We start from the raw sequence: 22,300 nt of genomic DNA on the forward strand, positions 1-22,300 counted from the left end.
TAACAATAGCTCAGTGATTCATCCTTCCCAGATTAAAATATCTGAACTAAATTAGCAGCGTTCGTAGCCAAACGCTGTGGTCGTCCTATTGCCAGCACCAATTTGCTCAACCATGAGACAGTATTCATGGAGAATATTGGAAATGCCTTCCAGATTCCTTACATCACCAGCATAAACCGAGAGTAACCCATTTCAGCCTTTTTCAGGTCAGGTTTGAGCAGAGGGTGTTTACACACAGGTTAAGGTCACCGTATGCTCCAGATTAACCATTCCAGTTCAGATCTGGCTTGGGGACGCTATAGAAGGCTTGAAATAAAATAGCAAGAGGTGCTCCTCTCATACCATGCAGCTGGTAAGCAGGGAAACTACTCGCTACGTTTTTGCTATTAAATATCTGTTTTAAACCTTCCAGATACGCTCCAGAGCTTAACCTAAGAGAGGTTTTAGGTACTCGGGGAGCACAGGGATGCATCCAGGTGAACAACTCTGCTGTTACATCATTTCATCCTACACACAGACTTTTTAAAGCGAAGCCCATCCCCTGACTATCCTGGGCTATTCTATGAAAAATGGCACAAAGCAACATCCAATCCCAAAAAATACCTCGGTAAATTAAGATTCCTCTGGGGCTCAAAAAATACAAGGCTGAAGCACTAGTGCTGCAGAGAGCAGCACCGAACTCCACAAAGCTTACCTGCTACACCTGGAGTTGGTGAGAATTCAGAGCCAAGGCAGATTTTTAAGCAAGTCTCTTCCATAACATAAACAGGATGTTAGGAAGGACAAACTACTTCGTCTTTTTTTTTTTTTTTTTTTTAAAGTTTTAAATCTAATTCCTCATTACTGCTGTCCAGCCTTCAATCTCTAGTCAAGTCAATATAAGTTTAAAAACCGATGGCTGGCAAGACAAACAGCTTCTTTTAAATCCCCTAGACCAAACTAACAGGCATAGATTTAGTTGAATTTATCCATCGCTAGTCTTACAACAGCAGAAGTGTCAAATTCACCACACATTCCCCATTATTACTGCTTTAATATAAATAAGATCTTCCATCCCAAAGGATTCAGTGCAATAAACCTTATTCACACAGCTGAAAAGTTGTCTTAAAAAAAAATCAGGAACTTTTCAAGTATAAATCGATGCACAAAAGGCATGGCAAAGGTATCAGCTCTCATTTTGATGCCCTAGTAATTATTTTACTAGCTCACACACTGAAAGAACTGAACAGACAAGAGATCGTAACTGGAATTCTGTGGAACCTTAACGTGATTCAGTGACCAAGTCCAGGAGGTGTAACACCTCCAAGAGACCGACAGAACGTGTGGGTTTTGTACTGGTATCACCAGGTTTTTGCCTTCCTTTCTGCTCACCCTGTCAAGACCCAGAAGACACCGAAACTGACCGCTCTGCAGTTTGGCTCTGTCATTTTTATGCTGAATGGCACCAGATGCAGGACAAAAAAGCCAAACCAATTAGGCTTACGGTTTTCAGATGCTGTTGTGCTTTTTTTTTTTTCCAAGTTATATTTTCTGAAGAGTTCTACCCCAAAAGACAAAATCCCCTTCAACCACATAAAAATTGTGGGGACAGAACAGTACCAAATAATTTTATCTCATACCTGCACTTTCGTTGCAAGCCCTACACGCTGTTTCGAGCTGTGCCCTCTCCCCTGCAGGATCTGCTCCCCCGAGGTGTAAGGCACCCTGCCTTTCAGCTGGGCTGCAGCACACAGTAGCATACATGCTTGGCAAGTGTGCATAATTTTATGCATTAAGCTTCAGACCAAAGACATGTTACTGAAGAAATGCACCTTTCTGATTGACAAATTGAACGTCAGAAGACACATTAAGTAATATCCATACTAAGTTTCCTATGAACATGGGTCTACATGGCTTATTCCCTGCTTTTTTTTTTTTTAAGGCATTAACTTTGGTTATTATAAGTACACCTACACTAGTAAACGTGTATCATGGTAAATATTTCATAGCAGTATAGTTGATCTACACTAGTAAATGTATATTCATGTTTCACAGCAGCATAATTGAAACATCACAGCTTGTGTGTAAAGTCTCTTGTAATATTTTATATATACTTGATCAAAAATCTTGTTAATTATGTCTTCATTAAACCTCACTTTTAAGGATCACCAGAGCAATCTTAGGCACTTCCATCACAGCAGCTCTGTTTAGGACACAGATTTACATAGCATACTACACAAAAACAAGCCCTGAACTTTCATACCAGACCTCCACCAAAGCCTCTGAGTACCCTTTCATTCTGTCCAACCAAAAAAGCCAAAAATTAAAATGCAGCCGTTAAATTTTAACCTTTTAAATAAATTGTAAAACTGTGAAATGTTGCAGCGGCACAGTTATGTTTAAAAGCACTTGTATACAAGATGTGTAACCATATTTTTGTTGGTAACCTTTGTATTTGACATTTTTTTCCCTACTTTTATAACACTGTAAAAGTCTGCCATGACTTTAGGAAGCAGTGTAAAAAGCACTCATAGGGACAGCCACCATCACCTTTTAAATAACCCCATTATTTTCCATTTCCTTTTTCACAGAAAACAGAAAATAGCACATGCTGTGAGGATGAGGATCACAGTAAGCACCGATTTTTTTTACGCTGGAGATTTAAAATACACTGTCATGATTAGAGAACAAAAAATAGAGTTTACACTTCTGCAGCCCCGAAAACTGCACTTTGTATGTATATAGTTTAAATGTTTATCTGCTACGCTATTTCAGCTCGCTTTGTATTTAACTGAGCATAGTAAATTCGGATAAAGCAAAGGCCTATACCATGCTATAGCTAACTAGCTTGTTCAGAGACTAACTCTGAACCTGTATCGTCATTAAAACAAGGTTATTTGCATCTAGTAACTTGTTTTCAAACACGCAGCATTTTGAGATATTTAAGTCAAAAGTAGGAACAGAATTCCTATGAATGACAACAATAATTTTGACCAAGTTCAGTACATTATTTAGCAGTTGATTGTTTCAAATTTACTTTGTGTACAGATTTGCAAGCTTACTGTCACACCAAGACGGCAATTAGCATCCTTTTTACAATCCTACAGTACAGGTGAAGTGACAAAGACACCTAAGTTAGTTGCTATTATCCAGAGCACAGCCTAGCAGAGCTGAAATACCCCTCCCAAAGGTTTGATATTCAACCATTCCACCTGCACCTAGGCATGCCCAGCAACTGAGGATTTCAGAGCATTTTAAAAAGCAATGAAGAGCAGAAGCTAAAAATACCCCGTTACCAAAAGAAAAAAAAAATATCAGCCTAAGGAGGGCTATGATGCTATAAGGATTCAACCACAGAATGAAATCATCCTTCCTTCGGAGTCACTGCTTGCTTTCTGCTAACACCAGCACTTACACATCGTCTTCAATGATTTCCCACAACATCACCCCAAAATTCAGCGCATTTCAAACCCCACAGCCACCAGTTCCCCATCTGCTCTTGGACTGAAGAGCGGGACAGCCCCAGGCACCTGGCAGAGCTGGGGCTATCATGGGGCTCACAGTCACCACCCCTTGCCCTGCCTCCTCCCAGACCTCAGAGAGCTGCTTCAATACCTCTTAAAACACGTGCACATCACTCACAGGGTGCAGGGGACATTCAGGGCTGGATACTAGAGGGAGAAGCAGGTGGCCAGTACACCTCTTTGCCCCTACCCCAAGGCAGCACTTACCCAGCCCCATCAGGTAGTACACACACGCTGGCATCTCCAGAAAACCCCACCAGCTCCAAAGGCACTTCTTCCTCAGGAACTTTCAGGGCTTCATCACATTGAAACATGACTAAGTTCTGGACAGACTTTTCCATGCCTTGTCTTTATTATTTTTCCTTTTTTCCCCCTGCTTTCTTCAAGGTACCACCCAAAGAGACCCACCCAGTGACACAAGCCAGAAGCCCGGCACACAGCAGCTTGCTGGAGGAGCTTCACACAGGATTTCCACCAACACCTTATGGCTAAAAAGTTAACATAATAACATAGGTTTTATTTGGAAAGACATTTTGAGGAGCCACCACGCAGAGGGCTGACACGAGCACACGTGCGACGCAGGATCCTCGCTGCCGTTGGTGTGCTCAGCAGCAGCACTGCCATGCCAAGGTGCTGAGCTTCAGCCAATTTATGCTAAACCAGTACCAGTTGTACTAAGGGAACCACACGGACCAGGTGAGGCAAGCACAAGGGCCAGGAAGACAAACCACACACAAATATTTACTGCAGAGGAAGGGGCGGCAAATGAACGCAATTTCGTAATTTTACTGAAGCTAGTCCGACACAAAGGGAAGGCAATCTTTAACTCAGCCCTAAAGCTCGAAGGGCTCTGAATTATAATGATAAATCCATCTTCTGAATTTATCTCCTAAATCTTTCTCTGAGGTTCTCTGATTGCTTTCAAGGAGCAACACGTAACTTCGCCCTTCCACGGGTAAAGCACGTGCTACATACCTGAAAGAATGATTTTGCTTGTGAGTTGTCTTTAACTGAACAATTGTCACCAAGTCCAGTTGTATAAAGGGTATGCACCTTTTAGCTTCAGATAAAAGCTTGAAGCTCTATGTTAAACACAGGATTTGGGGCATGCTTACACACCACCACCAAATGTTATTTCTTGCTTAAGAGCCAGGGCAAAGGAGGAGGTAGAAATCACATTTATAAGAAAATCCCTCCCAACAGCATAAGAGGAAAAAGAAGTCTCCTAAAAAGAGGTATGCAACCTAGCTTAAGTGAGCACTTTGTGGAGGCAAACAAAACAGGCACCCAAATAGTTACCAGGACTAATAATTAAAACGGGACTTTATCATTTGCTATTAGGACTCAGACCACTGAGCACCAAACTTACCATTTAACGAGTAAATGAACAAAAAGGAAGGGTTACCTACTTTGATTACCATAAATTAATCTTTTCTCTTTTTTCTTAATCTCAAAAGGCAAACACTGCTGTACCAAGAAGCTTTCTGGCACATCTTTGGACGGCAACATTAGCAGCACGAGAGGAGTTTTACACCGCTGCTGCTGAGCACCGGCATTAAACTCAGAAGAAATTTAATGCTGAACGTGCAGTGCTAAAGAAAAAAAAAAAACCCTCTGCTTGGGCTTTAAGAGCTGTCCGTTTCTCGTTTATTTTGCGCAGGTTATTAGAACCAGCTCCCATACACATGCTGAATCACGGAAACCTCCGGTTCCTCCACTGAGCGTTAGTAAATCCACAGAGCACATGTTAACCTACACGCTTAGCGCCTCTCAGGCTGCACTCAAAACGGAAAGATAACCCCTATTCCCATAGTTTTAAATAGCTAGCATCCCTGCAGGACGCGCATTTCTTCTAAGCATCCCGCCTGACTAATTGCGGGGCGGCTGCAAAGTTGGAGCAGGCGGGACAGGAACAAACACCGGGATATGGCAGCTCTCCTGCTAGGGTCAGGAGGAGCAAGATGCTGACCAGCAGCGGCAGCTTTTAGCTCTCCGTCACAGAGCCGTGCTGCTCCCCTCGCGTGCAGGACCTGCTCAGGTAACCCACCACAAGGCTCGCTGCACGAGGGCTTGCAGCACCAGGACCCCCTGTGCCCAGCACCATGAAAAGACACTTCAGTGTTGAGAAGTTCTTGCTTGACCCCAGAGAACAGATGCCTCTGGGCACCACAGTAACAGTTTTCCCAAGGAAAACGTGGCTCATTCAGGTACCCGGTGGCTTCAGTGGGAAGGACCATGCACGGCAGTTCCCATTTGTGACCAACCAGCACCGTGGCAGCCTGCACTTTCCAGGATGCAATTAGCAAAAAAATTATTCCAGAATTGGAAACTATATCCAAAAAAACTCAGACAATTAAATTTAATCCCCCCCCGCAACTGTTACCTGCCTGTGGTTGCTGTCAAGCTTTCCCTGGAAACTCATTTAAAGAGTTTTTACCAAAATTTGCAACAGGAAAAAGAACAGATGTGGTGGTTTACACTACAAGGCTTTTCTCTTATCTTGGACTAAACTACTGCCCAAATTCCTCATCAAACATCCTATAGGTTATTGTTTCCGAGTGCTGCCATAAAGACAGGCTGTTTTGAAGTTCTTTCTCTAGAAGCAGGAGGCAGAAGCGAACTGCTGCCCTACGATAACTAGGAGGTCGCCATCACACAGGGAACCCCCCAGAAGCATGCAAACCCAACAGCCCGCTTTATCACTAAAACCAAATTTCTGGAGGATCTCTCCCCTAACAGTTTTAAACCTACTGTTGGTCATCGCGTTCAACACCCCCGCCCCACGTCTGCTTTCTTTTCAAGAGCTAGCTTTTGCCTTTGCTGCCTGGTGCACGCGGCTTCCCTGTCAAGGCTGGGGCAGTTTTTGCAAACTCGGTTTCCCGAGAGCCTCTCGGCAGCGGGGTGAGGACTTCCTCCGAGGGCAGGGGGAGCAGGAGCAGCAAGCACGCGGGATCAGGCCCCGGGATGAGAGCTGCCTGCAGTAGCCATGTGCCGCAGCTCCCCTTCGGTGGGTTTTCCGCCCCCCTCCCCTTCGCCAGCCCTCTCGCCCTGCTGCTTCCTCAAAACCGAGCCCCTCTTTGATGCAAACAGGCTGCATCTTTCACAGATCGCTCCAAATCCAAACGGCATGGGTTGTTTTTTTTCTTTTTATTCCAACCCTAACCACTGTTTAACACGAAGCTTCAGGAAAATGAGTAATTGCGAACGCATCTAATAATTGAAGATACGTTTTTGTCAACACGAGGTTTTGTTCACGCAGACCAGGGCTCGCTCCAGCTGGAATTTTAATTCCTGCACCACAACGCTTAAGGCTCCGTTAGGGCGCAGCGAGCTCCGTTTTTGAGGGAAAACTTACTTTTAAATTTTAAAAGTCCGGGTCCTGTGAAATCGATTTCCCAAAACAATACAACCCTGCCATTTTCAAAGGGGAAAAATGTATTAGACACGCAGCGTAGGCTACATATTTTAAAATAGCGTTCCTAAAGTTCAGCTGAGCATGAAAGTTAATCTTTCAAAAGTGAACATTCAGCTCCGATTGTGTTCAAGTGTACCAACACCAGCAAAAAAAAAATGGACTATTTTTATAAGTTCTCCAGATATTTTTAGCAGGTCTCTTCTTAAACTGCAACTGATTTTATGGTAATGTGTCCTCTTATGTACACATTTTTAAGGATACACACGCGGTTTGAAAGATTTCTCAAACTACAGCCACTCTTTTGCTATCAGGACACAAAAAAAAAAAAAATAAGATGGAATAAGGCCCTTCCCACCTGAAGATGTTTCATTTCAGGACTATTTCATTTCACTACTTAATCCCATACCTAACAAAATGCATCTGACACTTCCTATCCATGCTCTACTCCAAATTTCAACTTGATTGATACAGAAAATGCCTCATTTTGCCCATTAGAGGCAGTTTCCCATTCAGATGGGCAGAAGGGCGGTTTTAGGTGATGCTGGCTCCAGTGCACCACAAAGAGGCAGGCAACAGGGGAAGCACGTTGCTGCTGGGGTTACACTACACAGGAGATGGCTTTTATACTGTGAGTGTCTCTTGTACACACTGCTGCGAGAATGCACTTCTGTGAAATAACTCACATTATAGCTGGATACAATTTTTCTTTCCAAATTTCTACACACACAGAAGAAAAAAAAAGCACCTTTTTCCACCCTTTTTTATTGCTATTAAATGTTACACATTCAGTATTTTAACATTTACCCTAATATTGACCCTATACTTGGCAAATAAAATGTGTTACTAAAAATACTCAACTACCAACATCAAGATTTTCTTCTTGGCTAAACATATGCATTTCTCTACACACAAACTGATATTGCAGATTTGGAAAGATGCAAAAACAGGAGATTACATAAATAGATAGAATTTGTTATTTTTTAATTACCTGAAACATGCCCAAGCATATAGAAGCCCTTGCTCCCATACAGAAACTTTCCAGAGCCCAATTGCTTACTGCAGGTGAGGAGAAAAAAAAAAACAACTGCCACTGGTGTGCCCACACTGATAAGTGAGCCCAGGAGCACCAAATCTGCTTCTCTACAGCACACCCCAAGCCCAGAGACCCTCACAGGTTTCAGATGGCGCTTTTCAACAATATTGTCTTTATTTGAACAGCAAAAGCAAATAAATATATAGAGAAATGGAACACAGCATTTATGGTGAGTCACATTTCTAGACAAAATAAGGAAAACTTCGGGTTTTATCTTAGCTTTCCACCCTTAGCATTTAAGTGCACATACCCCTCTATACCCTGCATCAGATAGCCATTTTGCATACAAAAACAAGTTGAGAGAGCACCCACGAGAAGAATTGCTCTGAAGAGCCCCGGAAGCACATCCTGCACCTAGTGCATCAATTCCACTTAAACTTTTCCACCTATTTCTCTCTCTCCCCCCGCAAAACCTGAAAAGTTACCCTCATGTTTTATAACATTTAAATTTTGCACCCATTCTCCATCTGTTTTCTGATTTAAAATAAACCAATTCCAGTTACAAAGCCGACTCAAACTGCAAGAGCAGAAATTTCACGCCCATAACACACTGTGCCTGTCTCATCGGGCTCACACAAGGACAAAGTCACAAAAAAAAAATAAATAAATAAAGCTGACCCCCTGCCCATGCTCCACACCACTGTGCTCTCTTTAGCAAGAGCTCAGGAAGAGAAAGCCCTGAAAGTTAAGATGAATTCAGGGAGAGGAAGCTTAAGGGGGGAAGTTTTTTTTTGAGCCCTGCCCATGGTTAAGAAGGTGTATTTTAATACTGCCTGGGTCCCTGCTCATGGGCATTATGGGAAGCTTCACATTTTCTGTTAGGTAGGTAAATCCCGAGCTATTCAAGAATTTTTCAGGTCAAGACTAAGCATTTGAAGTCCACCCAAAAGCTAACCAGAAGCCATTAAAGGACTCCAGCACTGTAGAGTCCTATGCTGTGCACTTAAAAGAGTGACTGAAATGAATGCCTCCATTTTACAAAAATACCACCTTCAAGGGCTCAAAAAGGTGGAAAAGTGTTTTTAATACCCCACGCTTAAAAACAAAAAGAAATAGAGATTTCTTAAACATTTTCTGATTATACTTTACTACTCATGAATTACACTTCAAAAAAAAAAGTATTTTTTTTTAATCCATCCCTACAAAATTTACCACATCTACACAAAGCGTAATATCTACTACAAGTATGCTCTCAGAGTACCTTCCACAAAGTGAAGGCAGAAAAAAAAAAGAGAACAAGACCAAACTTTAAAGATGCAAGTTTAGAGATGTGTTTCATGTACTTCAGCCTATTAAAAAAAATGCAATAAAAAGTGATTTTGGTGACCAGACAGTATGAGGAGTTGTTATGAAGAATTTTCAGTTCTTGCAATAACAACTTGTTGTCTATATAAGAATCTCAAAATCTGTCCAGGTTTGTATTTTCCACTATAACTGTGACTTTCAAAGATATTTTTTTCCCCTCAGAAAAAAAAAAATCCTGCTCACATCTGCAAAAGTAATGTGAGAACAGAGATTAAACCCCCCAAATTCACTACGTAAAATTTTTACCCTTTGCTTTTGAAAACACTAACTTGGACCCAGGCATGGCCTTCAGCCTCCATCCACAGAAAAGAGCACGAATACAGCTGGTGAGTGACATTTTCTATCATGTCTCCTTACATACAGCATGTTTCGCCCTGCTTCATATTTACAGAAGCAAAACTAAAAATGTCTGCCACTAAATTATTATTTTTTTTTAAATAATGCTGACTGCTGTAGCCACCAGACATAGGTTAGCCCCGCGAAGCCGCTTCCCACCGCCTCGCGCACACAAGCCACAAACCCTAATTATACGAAAAATTAGCAACACAATTCAACGCCCACCCCACAGCGCAAGGCTCTCTCCTGGAACAGGCGGGTTTTGTGAGGACTTTGGGGCCTGTTTCCCTCGGATCAGCCTTCCTTCGGGCACTTGAGCACTACAGGTGAAGCAGAGCTGGAAAGCCATTACCTGCGCCAGGCTGTCAGGAGGCCACACCACCCGCGTGGCACACCTCCGTCCCTCTCCTCTCCCAAATTAACCCCCCCCCCCAGGAGAGACAAACTGAATTTATTTTCTCAACAGAAACAAAGGACCCCAGAGGCATGGGGGGGGAAAGAATTGGCCTTCCAATCAGCAAAAATGCCTCGTCATTACCGCAGTTCAGGTGTGGCTAGCACTGTAGGCACCTGAAAGGGCTGGGCACAGCCCCAGGTGCCCCCAGTTAGCACCATCCCTTCCCCCTCACCACACACCCGCGACATCAGGGCCATCTGAATAACCAGATTGCAGCCCACATCGCCTTGCGGGGTGCCAGCTGCTCCTGGATGGCCAGGAGGTAGCACCCAAAGGCCCACACCACAAGTTTGATAGGCACGGGCGCACGGGCACAAGGCTGCGGCCATCCTCCTGCACAAGAGGAGAGTTAATCCAAGCCACAGCCGTGGCCAACCGTGCCCCCCGTTCCTCCGCCGAGCGTGACCAGCAGGCTGAATTATTGCAATGCCTTCGCTGAGTCTTAAATAAAGTGACCTAAACCTTTAAATATTGCCATGGCCTTCCTCCATGCAGAGGGGTCCGAATGCAGAAATTCTGCATTCCTTTTGCATTCCCTTGAGATTTCCATAGTAAGTCAGGAATCTACTCCGAGCTTATTAAAGACTTTGCACCTCCCCCAAAATAATTCCCCACCCTTCCATCAAGAAAACCTTGACCAGGCCCCTTCTTTCAGCGGCAGCATATCCAGCCCTCCCTCTTTAAATACTTCCAGGGGGAGGGGAGGCCAAGAGCCACACACAGGCTCCGCACAGCAGGTAGAAAGGTAATTTTGCAAACCTGGGTGTGCCCACTCCAAACGTGAAGATCCAGCAGGGGCTGGAATGCAGTGACTACGGGGCCCAAGAATCTCACTCCCAACAGCCCACCAGGCACCCTCCATCGCCTCGGCTCGGCTCCATGGCAGCCCCGACCGACACCACCTCCTGACCTCCCTTTACGTGACAAGGATATGGATTGCCAAACTCTTACCCTTTCCTCCCATCCACCTCAGTGGAGAGATACCTGCAAACCACCACTGGGAGCAAAAGGATACACACACACACCCCAAAAAAAGAAGAAAAAACACAACAATTTAGGAATTTGTGAGGCAGTGAGTTAGCACTCCCCATGAGGCAGCCTCACAGCAATATGGGGGCAATACAACGTACTGAATTATTTCAATGCAACGTACTGAATAATTTCAAAGCACTACAAAACTCATTTTTGCTGCTATGAAGCATCTTTTGACCCAACTTAATTGTACACTCATGCTCTAAGACAGATTTGACGTATTTAAAAGCGTGTGTAGACAGATTTAAAATGGTGTCACTTCCCTGCCCGTTTCAGACACGGTGGAGCATGCAGGGCTCCATGGAAAGCTCCCCGGCCCTGCAGCGTGCAAACGCGCTGGGTGGGCCTGCTGAGCAGCACCCCCCGCCCTGGCCGTATCTGACACCCTCCCCTCGTGCAAAAAGAGACAGGGACTCCAGATAAGTTACTTTGAAAACACATTAATGGCCATTTGCACCAGAACACTCAACTCTTGAAGGTTGTGCTTTTACGCATATCCAGCGACTCTAAATACACACCCAGTAAGCAACGTCTAGAGACATGGAAAAAAATCTCCAACTTCGTGACACCACCCCTCAAAAAAAGAAAAAGTATTGTACATCTATAAAAGGAACAAGAAAGTTACTTTTACGTATGGAGGCCACTGAATGAATTTTAAGTGGCTTTCTATATTTGATTTTGGAAAAGGGGGAGTGGAAACAAAGGGGAAGGAAGTGCAGTTATGAGAAATGCAATTTAATTTTCTGTTAAACAGCAGTATAAATCTGAACTGTGTGTGTTTTAACAAATAAGGTCTTTGGGAGAAACAATGAAGGTATGCTGATACAATTATATCTGTTTTTTCCCCCCTCCAGTATAATGCCTATACGTAGGCAACGCATGCCTAGAGAAGTGCTAAAGTTCAGTGTACAATTCCTCTCAACCCAAGTTACAGACAGATGCACATTTCTGATAACTGCTAATTCACAAATATGAAGACACACTACCAAATATGAAGAATGGACTTTTACACTGTTTCAGCTGACGACCAAAAGGACAGGAAAATACATTTAAACACATTAAACAATGATTCAAAAAGTTGGGGGCGGGGGGTGGAGGGGGTGAAGGGCACAGCTATTTTTAATTTACCTTTACCATGAGTGAAATGAATTTGTTTTCACCAGCTTAAAGAAAATGCTATTTGTGCAAGCTTGAGATGATAAAGCATGATAGTAAGTTCATTTATTATGGAGACTGATAGGAAGTGATCAATTCTTACATGTGGCATGGACTTTTCCTCCTCAAAACTAAAAATATTTTCCATATACAATATTTTTTTATATACAAAAGATCAGAAATACAGACTGCTATAAACCAAAGTCATATATCTTGCATTATAAATGAGAAAGAGCACATATAGCATATTAATTTCCAATGAAAAGTATCAAGTATAACCATAAAGATTACCATGCTATGAATTGGCCCAGAGAGGGGCTCGCCCCCTGCCTTAACTAGATCAAGAATCCTCCATACTTTCTCAGGCAAAGATTTCCTCCAACGCTAAATAGTGATTAAACTTTTAATTCTCAAACACCAAGTCACAATACCCAGCAAGCCAGCTAATTCACCTTCTCAAATCAACTACGTTGAAGAGACTGCCCTTTTTAAAACAACCCTGAAATAGCAGAAGCCCCTTTTAACAAAGTTACACAGACAGACATACTTCCCAGATTGAATAATGGAGTGCAGGAACAAGCACGTGGAAAGTTTGATCTATTTTGCTATTTACTATCTAGTGCACGCCAGGTTTTCTCTGATCTAAACATTTGTGAAAGAAACACGCTGAATTGCTACAGGCAGTATAAAAATACTACCCTGCTATACTGCAACTATTCCTTCTTTACATGAGGCCCACAAAATTACTACCTTGCAAGAATTAAACATACGTTTAGAAATTAAGGATGCATAAATCCTGTCCTTATTGGGAAGAAATCATTCTCCTGCTGCTTCTCTATACCAGCTCAAAAGAGTGATGAAAAATCCTCCCGAACACGGATATTCAAACGCAGACCTACACTACGTGCCTATAAAATGCTGCGGACTCCAACATGGCAGGATCAGAAAATATGTATACCGGGATATTTACAAAATGCCTTTTGTTGCTGGAGCAGGGCTCATGTGCCTGCCCGTTATACAGTCCACAACACATTTCATTTCCTGCTAACACGCTGATTTTTTAACTCCCCTCAAGAACTTCAAAATTTAAAATCTTCACAATCCTCCGCCCTCGGACCACGATAACCTGCCTCTCCCACAAAAAGGCTTTTTTTTTTTTTTTTTTTTTTAAATGCTACGGTGTTGCCTGGCCAATCCAGCCCATTAGAAATACATGGGGCGATTCTAGAAAGCCTCTAGGACAGCGGGGAGAGCACGACTGTGGGTTTAAGAAAGCAGCCCATTTATCTACGGGGAACAGAAACACAAACCTAAGCATTTTTCAAATTGCTTCTCACTGGGTAAATAGGGGTAATCCGAGGAGGGAGGGGAAAAAAAAAAAAAAAAAAAGAAAGGAAAAAAAAAAAATTTACCTTTGTCTTTTCGGGACCGAATGCTCAACTTCTATGAGTTTCCCATGCAGCTCCACTTTACCTGCGGAGCCAAAGAGAAGGGGAAAGGATTGGAGAGCGGCCCCGCGGCCAGCGCGCCTCCCCGCCGGGCTCCGCAGCGGCGCGGGGCAAGAGCCGGGAGCGCAACACGGTCCGGGCCGGCCGAGAGGGGCCCCGGCAAAGCCCGGCTCCCGGGGCTGCTCCGGGCACGGCCGAGCCGAGCCCAGCCGAGCCGTGCCGAGCCGCCGGGCCTCGGACACGGGAGGAGGAAAAGGGAAAGAAGCAGCACCGGCGAGCCCCGAGCTGGCTCGCCCAGCAGGGGATGCGTGAAGCCGCTTCGGCCGTATTTTATTGTTGTTGTTATTATTTTTAATCGGCGTGGTTTATTTATTTATTTCTTTAGAGGATATATATATTTTTTAAAAGGCACCCGAAAACAGGATGTCGGGGCCAGGAGCCGGCGCGCTGCTGGAGGCGGTGATGGGTGCGTGAGAGCAGCGAAAAGAAACCGAAATAAATCCCGGAGGGCACCAGCGGCTCCCCCCCACACACACACACCCCAAAGCCCCAAGACTTTGGGGCCGGGTGGGCGGCTCGCCCCCAGCCCTACAGGGAAACCCGCGGCCTGCGCCCAGCCGCAGCGATGGGGGCGGAGGGGGGGGGGGTCCTGCAACCCACCCACCCCCCCCAGCCCCAGGCTGTGGGGTGGGGAAAAAACATGGGGCCGCCGCAACGAGGGGCCGTGGGCCCAAGACTGCCGGCCCCACACGCCCCCCCCCCAGCACCACCGCCCCCCCGGGGGCCGGGGAGCAACGGGGGAACGGCCCCGGCCGTGCCTGAGCTGGTGCCGGGGGTGGGGGGCACAGCGGGGACCCCCCCCCCTCGGCCCCTCCATCTGGGCAGCCGGAGCCGTCGGGGGTGCGGGGAAATTTGGGAGGGTGGGGGTGAAGAATAGGGCCGGGGAATTCGGAGGTTGGGGCGAAGGATGGGGCCGCTCACCTGAAAGTGCCTCGATGGCCTTCATGGCCCAGCTCTCGTCGGGGCAGTCGACGAAGGCGTACCCCGTCTTGACCAGGAACTGGCCCGAGAAGGGGATCTTGGAGTCCTTAAAGAGACTTTCCAGGTCGAGGGGGCTGACGTTCTCGCCGAGGTTGCCGATGTAGAGCTTGTTCATCTTCCTGGCGGCTCGGGGAGGCGCGCACGGCGGGCTGCAACCCTCGTCTTGCGAGAGGAGGTGGGGAGGGAGGGGGAAATAAAACAAAATGCGATGGAGGAAGGAGAGAGAGAGAGAGAGAGAGGGAGAGAGAGAGAGAGAGAGGACGGGAAGGGAAAAAAAAAAAAAAAAAAAAAAATCAGATCTGCAGCTCGCGTCCCTCCCTCCCTCTCTCAAGGGGTAAAAAAAAAAAAAAAAAAAAAAAAAAATTAACGTGGCCAAATGGGAGCCCTAAGTGCCTGCCGTGCTACCCGGGCGCATGGGGGGCGCGGGGGAAACACCCAGCGCCGGGGCCGCGGATGGCGGGCTGAGGAGAGGAAAAGGAGGAGGGAAAGAGGAGAAAAAAAAAAAAAAAAACTACTTTTTTTGTCTTGCCCCCGAGCCCCTTTGGCAGCAGCAGGCGGACTATGAAAATGTCACACTACGTGCGTGCAGGCGCCGCCTCTCCGTATAAAAAAAAAAAAAAAAAAAAAAAAAAAAACACACAGAGAAGGGGAGGGGGAGGGAAGGAGAGAAGGGAAGAAAAAAAAAAAATTACTTGAATATTCCGGCTTTTTGAATGAGCCACGTGTTCAAACTACAAATCAACTTCTCACGTGAGGAATCCCAGCTCTTCAATTAGCGAGCGGCCGGGGCGCGCACAGCCGGAGGAGGAGGAGGAGGAGGAGGAGGAGGAGGAGGAGGAGGGGTGAAGGCCGGGGGGAGGCTGCCCAGGACAGGACAAGTTTAGAGAGGGCCGGGAGCCGGAGGGGGGAGGGAAGGGGAAACCGGAGCCGGGTGGGCGAGGGCCCTGCGCCGCCTCTGCCCTTCCGCCGGGGGGGCCCCGAGCAGCGCCGTGCGCCCCCGCTACCCGAAAACGGCTGGGGCTGGGGCTGGGGCGGCCGCGCCTCCCCCTGCGAGCTGGGGGGAGCCCGGCACGGAGGGAGGGGAAAAGGCACCGCAATGCCCGCCCCCCCCCGGCCGCTCCTCCCCCCGGCGGGCCAGGCTGGGGGGATTGTGCATTGGGGTCGCGCCTGGGCGAGATGGGGCGGGGGGAGGAAGAGGAGGAGGAGGAGGAGGAGGAGGAGGGGTGGGTGTGGGGGAAGGAGGAGGGGGTGGGGGAAGGTAGGTGGGTGGGTGGGTGGGTGGGAGGGAAGGGGGGGGGGGCGGGGGTCTCTGCAGCCCCGGCGGAGCCCCATATGGTAATGTTTCTGCAGGGCTCTGCCGAGGAAAGGAGGGAAGAAAAGGGGAGGGGTAGAAAGGGAAAAAAAAAAATTAAAAAAAATATATTAAAAAAAAAAAAAAAGACAAAGGGGTGGAGGACGGTTGGCCGGGGGGAGGATGGGGAAGGGGAGACCCGCGGGGCGAGGGGGCCGCGCTGGGTCCTGCGGCTCCCAGGGGGGGGTCGGGATGCGGGGGGGGGGGTCCCCGCTCGCTGCTCGTCTGCTTGGGGGCGGGGGGGGGCCGGGCGCTGCCCCGGGCTGGCGGGGGCACACAAAGGGCTCGGCGCCCCCCTCCCTCCCTCTCTGCATCCCTCCCTCCCTCCCCCCCGGGCCGGTTTAAGGAACCATTCATAATTCTCCCCATTCGTGCGGATATACAATGGTGGGCTTGTGGGGGAGGGGCCGGGGTGGGGAGGGGGGTTGGGGGGGGTTGGGGGGGGTGTGGAGCCTTTCCAGCGCAAACAAAATGTTGCCCGAAAGATGAAGAAAGGAGACGGAAATGAAAGCCAGCGCTGCGCTCCGCACGGCCAGCTCGGGGGGGCTGGCTTGAAGGATTTCGGAGCACTTTTCCCGGAGGGCCGCCCCCCTTTTTCGCCCCGACCCCCGCCGGCCGCGGACGGGCTTCCCACGCGGCCGCCCCCACGCGTGGCCCCGCTCCGGCTCCTCCGGGGGGCCCCGCGGTTTGCCCCCGAGGTGTGTGTGTGTGTATTGGGGCGGGGGGGGGGGTCCGGCCTTTGTTCCCCCCGCGTGTCGCCGGGAGCCGCCCCCCTGTCGCCCGACAGCGTCGCGACATCGCCCCGCGGGCTCCTCGCTCGGGCCGGGGAACTTTGAATTGTCACCTCCCGGCCCCTGGGCGCAACTTCCATTTTGGAGCAGATCGGCAAATAGTTGTCTCGGGGGGAAAAAGCAGATTCCCCATCTATTTTATTATTTTTTTTTTCCCTCCCCTACTAAGGCGCTGGCCGTGGCGCTTTCCCCTGGCCGAATTAGCGTTTCGGTAGCCCACCCCGAGCAGCCCGCCTGAAAGCAGCGATTCCCCCGCGGGAGCTGAAAGCAGCCCCCTCCCAACTGCCGGCTCCTTGGGCAAACTTGGGAGGGGAAGCAGCCGCTCTCCCCGCAGATGAGCTGCTGCCTCGGTGCTCAAGCTGATTTTGCACCGAATTTCCGAGGCAGGCTGCGTGCGCTCATCTCGACGTGGTTGCTCCAGAGCCTTGGCTGGGGGCTCCTGGTGAAGCTGCTACCCAGGGCGCACACATCGCATTTACTCCTCCACTTTGCTAATCTGTTTTGCTGCAAGGTTTATTTTTTATTTTTTATTTTATTTTCAGAAACGAAGCTCGGGAATTCACAATAACAGGACGCATCGCTTGGCCAACATCACAAAATGCTTCACAATCAGATGGTTGGGGGGGAAAAACCCTGCTTATTAGCAATCCCTTTCTTCTGATACTCTGAAAACATCCTGCTAATAAGCCGAAATATTTTCTGTAAAGCTAAATAATGTATAGCTTTGTTTGTCAAGAAGTGTGGGTTGGTTAGTGGTTTCGTGAGTAAATCCAAATCTCGAATGCCAAAAAAAAAAAAGGCAAATCAACAACAAAAACTTGCTCACGTTGCTGGATAAATCCCCGCTTCCCTTTGCGCAGGAGCACGCCCCGGAGCAGCTTGGCACCCCAGCCCCTCACCCTTTGCAGCGGGCGCTTGTACAATTTGGGGCGTCGTTCCCTTCGGCAGCCCCAAACCCAGCACACCGGGATGCTCCTGGAGCTACCGCCTTTTCCAAGCCACCTCCGCGGGCAGAGCCGCGCCGGGAGGCGGTGTGGCTTTTATTATTTTTTATTTCATTTTCCATTTCATTTCATTTCTATTTTTTTTTCCCCCCTTCGAATTCCGACCGCGTCCGCTCAGCGCCCACCCAAAACCGAGCCGCGGAGAAAACCACGGCGGAGCAACGGGAGTGCGCGGAGCTTGGAGCACCCCGCGAGGCTCCGGCTCCTGCAACCGGCACCCCCGGAGGAGCTCCCCGGTGGGCTCCGCACCGGCCGCCGCCAAGGATTTTGGGGGGGCTGCCGGCGGGGGCGGCTCCCTCCGGGGGTGGCGGAGCTGGGGGGGGACCGGGGACGCGGGGCGGGGGGTCCCCCGGTTCCCCATGATCCCTCCTCGCTCCGCCCGGTGCCGGTGCCCCCCGTCCCCGTCCCCGTCCCCGCCACCCCCGGCCTCGCCCCCCGGTGTGGGGGCGCGGAGCCGTTCCCGCGCGGGCATCGCCCCCCGTGGCGGGCGCGCGCCGGGGCGTGGCGCGCCGCCGCCGCCGCCGCTTTCCCATTGGCTGAGCCCCGCCGGCGGGGCGCCACTGGCTGGCGGGAGGGCGCGCGCCGCGCCGCCGCGCCGCCCCATTGGCTGCCGCGCCGGCCCCCGCGGCGCTGTGGCGCGAAAGCGGCGGCGGCGGCGGCGGCGCGGAGAGAGGAGGGGCGGGGGGCCGGGAGGGGAGGGGGCGCGGGTGGGGAGGGGAAGGGAAGGGAAAGGGGGATGGGATGGGGATGGGGACGGAGGGGGAGGGCGGGGAGAGCCGGGCCTTTGTCACGCGGTAAGTGGGGGCCGCGCCGGTGCCGCTCACCGGGGAGCGCGGCGGACAAAGGGGCGGCGGGGCCCGGGCGGGGAGGCGGCGGCGGGGCCGGTGGTCCCGGTGGTCCCGCAGGTCCCGGTGGCCCCGCTGGTCCCGCAGCCTCCGGCCCGGGGGTGCCGCCGGGACCGGCCGCGGGAAGCGGCGGCTCCGTTCGCACCGCGATCGGGCACCGGCTTCGCCCGCCGCGGCTCCCGGCACCGGCAGCGGGGCCCCGGCTCCGCCGCTGCAGCCGCACGGAGCCGCCCGAGCCCTGCCCGAGCTCGGGGCGCGGGGAGCGGGGGAGCTGCGGTGGCTGCAGCCGGAGCCGGAGGGCTCGGGGGAAGCAGCCTCGCAGCCGGCTCCGTGCGAGCTCCGGGGTTTGGTTGGCTTTGGTTTGGTTCCTTTTCTTTTTCCCAATAATAATAAAAAAAAATGAGCTCCTCTACCCATCTGTGTGATTCTGCTCGCCGGGATTTCTTCGTTTTATTTAATTTTATTTTATTTCCAAGTAATATTTGTGCTACTGAAATGTAAGGCGAACAATATTTGTACCTAACCGTGCCGGTGGCGGCTGGGGCTTGGGATGAATCCGCGCGCTCTGGCTGGGAAGTGAAGGCTTCGGGTCTTCATTTTGCCCAGGGATCTCCTCACTCGAGCGCTGCTTGTTGGCTTTATCTGGTTTGCAGCCCCCAAACAATTGCAAACTGGTCTTGCAGAACCAAAAAAAAAAAAACCGTCTTCACGCGCATTTAAAGCCCGAAACTCAACTCGCAGTCTCGTTTGAGCACACCAGACAGGAAACTTTTTAATCAGTGTTCACCCTGCTTGGTGCAGCTGGATTCAAAATGGGGCTTTAAAAATAGTGCTGCCGTGATATTTCAGCCCGGTACCTGAAATCTGAGATCCTCGCCGTGGTGGCGGAAGGAGAAGGTAGAGAAAATATAAATGCATCATGTGCGAGCCGGCCAGGCAGATTCAGAAGTTTATTTGATCAAGTGACAGGAGCCATCGCCAACATGGCTTCCCCTGGCCACAAAGTGCTGTGTGGGGCTCTCACGAGGAGCGCAGGGCTGGAAGCGAAGGCGTTATTTCGGGAGGAAGGCTGCTGCTCACTGTTTGGACGTGTTTTAACTCAGCCCAGGTGGTTTTTTGTTCTGTTTTTGTTTTGTTTCCTTTGGTTGAGTTTTGGAGAAATCAGGCTGCCTTCCTTGCTTGCTCCCCTTTTTTGCTCAAGGAGATCTTTTTTTTATTTTTTTTTTTTTTTGTTTTGCCAAGGGGGAAAGAAATCCCCAGTAAGGGAGCAAAATGGGGCAGCAACCCAAGCGTGAAATCCCTGCGGAGAGAACAATGCGAGCCTCTTCTCCAGGGGCTGCTGTGCCTGGCTGGGGCAGGGGCGATGTCCTCAGCCTGTGCCAGGGGCACCTGGTGGGAGCTCCCCCAGCCCCTCCGTGGCTTGCACTTGTGGGAAGGGAGAGGTACATTTGGGTTTTTAACAGCCAGCACTGCCTAGATTTTGATGCCCAGAGTTTCTGCCAAACAGCCACTATTTATTAATAATATTTTCTTTTAAAAAAAATCTTCATTTCTTTCTCTACAAATTTTGGTAGAACACTGGCCTTTGAAGAAAGTCTGAAATGTTTTGGTTTTGATTTAAAAAAAATAGATTTGGGGTAAAAATTAGTTATCTTGTTTTATTAAAAGCGCAGTTAGCACTGCTAGCTGCCAAAGTTTCATGGAGTTTTCTTTTGTGTTGTTTTGTTTTAAATTGGTTTAATATCTTAAAATATATTTATTCTCTAGCCCGAGGTTGATAAGAATTCAATGCCTTCCAGCTCAAGCAAGAGTTTATTTTTGATTTTGATTGTGTCTTTTTACGAATCCTATCAGGAAGAAGTGTTCCCCTATCAAGGCAACACTCCTGAAACCAGCTGCTTGAATTAGCCATTAGTGCATGTGCCCTCTGAAGAGCATGGTCACGAACCTTTGTGTCGAAAAATGCGTTTTCCCTTCTCAGTTTGTGTTTTATCAGTTGCCCCTTACTATTTTTCCCAAGATCAGCAAGCAACCTCATGCTAAATACAGTTGGGTTTTTGTTTCTGCTCTGGTCCTCAGGCAGTTGAGCCCATGAATTACAGAGCCTATGGCAGGCTTAAGCTACCTGTAAGGCTGAAGGCTGAGCTGCAGCATTATTGGCTCCTCCTGCAGACATTGCTGCCTATATCCGAACCATTTCCCTACGTCATTTCAGTTATTCTTTATCTGCTTTTGAATAAGTTAAGCTCAGCCTCCTGGGTTTCTCACAAAAGCCACGCCGTGTAACTGCTTCCGTTGCAATGGGTTAGCTTGTTGCAGGGTTCATATTTTGGGGGATAAAATGGTGGGGAACTTTGATTATGAGATCTGCTCAGATTGGTATTGTCAGCATAAAATGGCTGGCACAGAGATACTATGGAAGGAAATACCTATCTTTTTTTTTTTGTCCAACTCAGGGTTTTCTGACAGTTAATTAGTCAATGAAGTTTGACCTTATTTTTTTTTTTTCTAAAACATTTTTATTTACAGCCCAGTTACTGAAGAAAAAATAAAATAAAATAAAAGTAATGAAGTTAAGTAACTAAAACTTCTCCAAAAATAATTATTTAAGTAGGAGAAGAGAGATCTGTAAAAACAAAAATAGTCTGCATCCCCGTAAGGCGTAACATGTGAAAATAAATACAAGTCTTAGTCTGACAAAATCAAAGAGCACACATCCAGCCCTGCTCTCATGCTAATTAATTCCTGTTTCAAAGCTCAATTTACATCTCAATTGAGCGATCCTTGATACAACTGGGGGGACACAAATATATCCTAAACTAAGTAGGAGTTTCTACAAACTTCAGATTCAAGTTTTCCTTCAAGAAGTATTTATGGTTTCAGTGCAGATTTTTTTGTTGCATGTATATATATGTATTTGCAGCAGTAAACAGTTCAGCTAAGCTTTTAAATATTTTTCAAGTCTTACTTAAACCAAAGTTTGAAAATCCAGCAGAAAACCACGAAACAAACTGCACATTTAGGTAGAGCCGTGTCTGCAGGTCTAGTCTGAGGCTACTTTTTGTGAGTCTGCTGTGAGCCCATTGTCTGAACGTATGGTCATTTTGTGGGAGTAAAACCGAGCTCGCAGAGTGTGCACAGGCACAGCGCTACAATGGGGTCACAGAGGCCAGAGAAAAAATTCAGCTTTCTTGCATCAGAGCTGTGATAAAGCCCCAGCCTATATGTAAACATCCACTGAAACTTTCTGATAGGCAGCAGTTGGAGGCAAGGCTCATATCTACCTTTCTTGCCATAACTCAGCAATGTAAAAACACAGTCGATTTATGCTAGCAGCAAAATGCCAAAATTTGTTTATTTTCGTTCTTTGGGTGAAAAAAAAATAATTAATTGTCTGCAGCAGTCTACTTTTTTGCATTAAATGATGGATCTGAGAAAATTCAGAAGTGTTTTGTACCCCTTTCCTTCAGCTTTGTTTGGGTTTCTAATACTACCAACGCTGAAATCCTGATGTTGAACTCAGG

At 48.3% G+C, this 22,300-nt stretch overlaps 1 protein-coding gene and 1 long non-coding RNA gene across 5 annotated transcripts in view; one reads left to right on the forward strand and one right to left on the reverse strand.

Moving 5' to 3' along the window:
- IGF2BP3 (insulin like growth factor 2 mRNA binding protein 3) overlaps positions 1-15,830 on the reverse strand; it is a 110,322-nt gene extending 94,492 nt beyond the window's left edge. Inside the window, exons 1-3 of one of the 3 annotated variants that reach the window (XM_068674186.1) lie at positions 15,478-15,830; positions 14,726-14,947; positions 13,709-13,769 (exon numbers count right to left, since the gene is read on the reverse strand). In XM_068674186.1, the coding sequence (XP_068530287.1) occupies positions 13,709-13,769; positions 14,726-14,900 (236 nt within the window). In that variant the 5' untranslated portion in view covers positions 14,901-14,947; positions 15,478-15,830. Of the gene's footprint in view, positions 1-13,708; positions 13,770-14,725; positions 15,035-15,300; positions 15,408-15,477 lie in introns of those variants that run through there. The other 2 variants (XM_068674188.1, XM_068674187.1) reach the window with 2 other exon arrangements.
- A 261-nt stretch (positions 15,831-16,091) lies between these two features.
- On the forward strand, positions 16,092-17,648 carry LOC137852445 (uncharacterized). Of its 2 annotated transcripts, none has more exons than XR_011093845.1 (2): positions 16,092-16,523; positions 17,470-17,648. It is a non-coding gene; the product is annotated as an uncharacterized lncRNA (long non-coding RNA). The 2 variants fall into 2 exon arrangements; XR_011093844.1 differs by lacking the exon at positions 16,092-16,523 and adding an exon at positions 16,530-16,834.
- The last annotated feature ends 4,652 nt before the right edge of the window (positions 17,649-22,300 follow it).

The sequence above is a fragment of the Anas acuta genome, chromosome 2 (genome assembly GCF_963932015.1).
Source record: "Anas acuta chromosome 2, bAnaAcu1.1, whole genome shotgun sequence".
Lineage (NCBI taxonomy): Eukaryota > Metazoa > Chordata > Aves > Anseriformes > Anatidae > Anas > Anas acuta.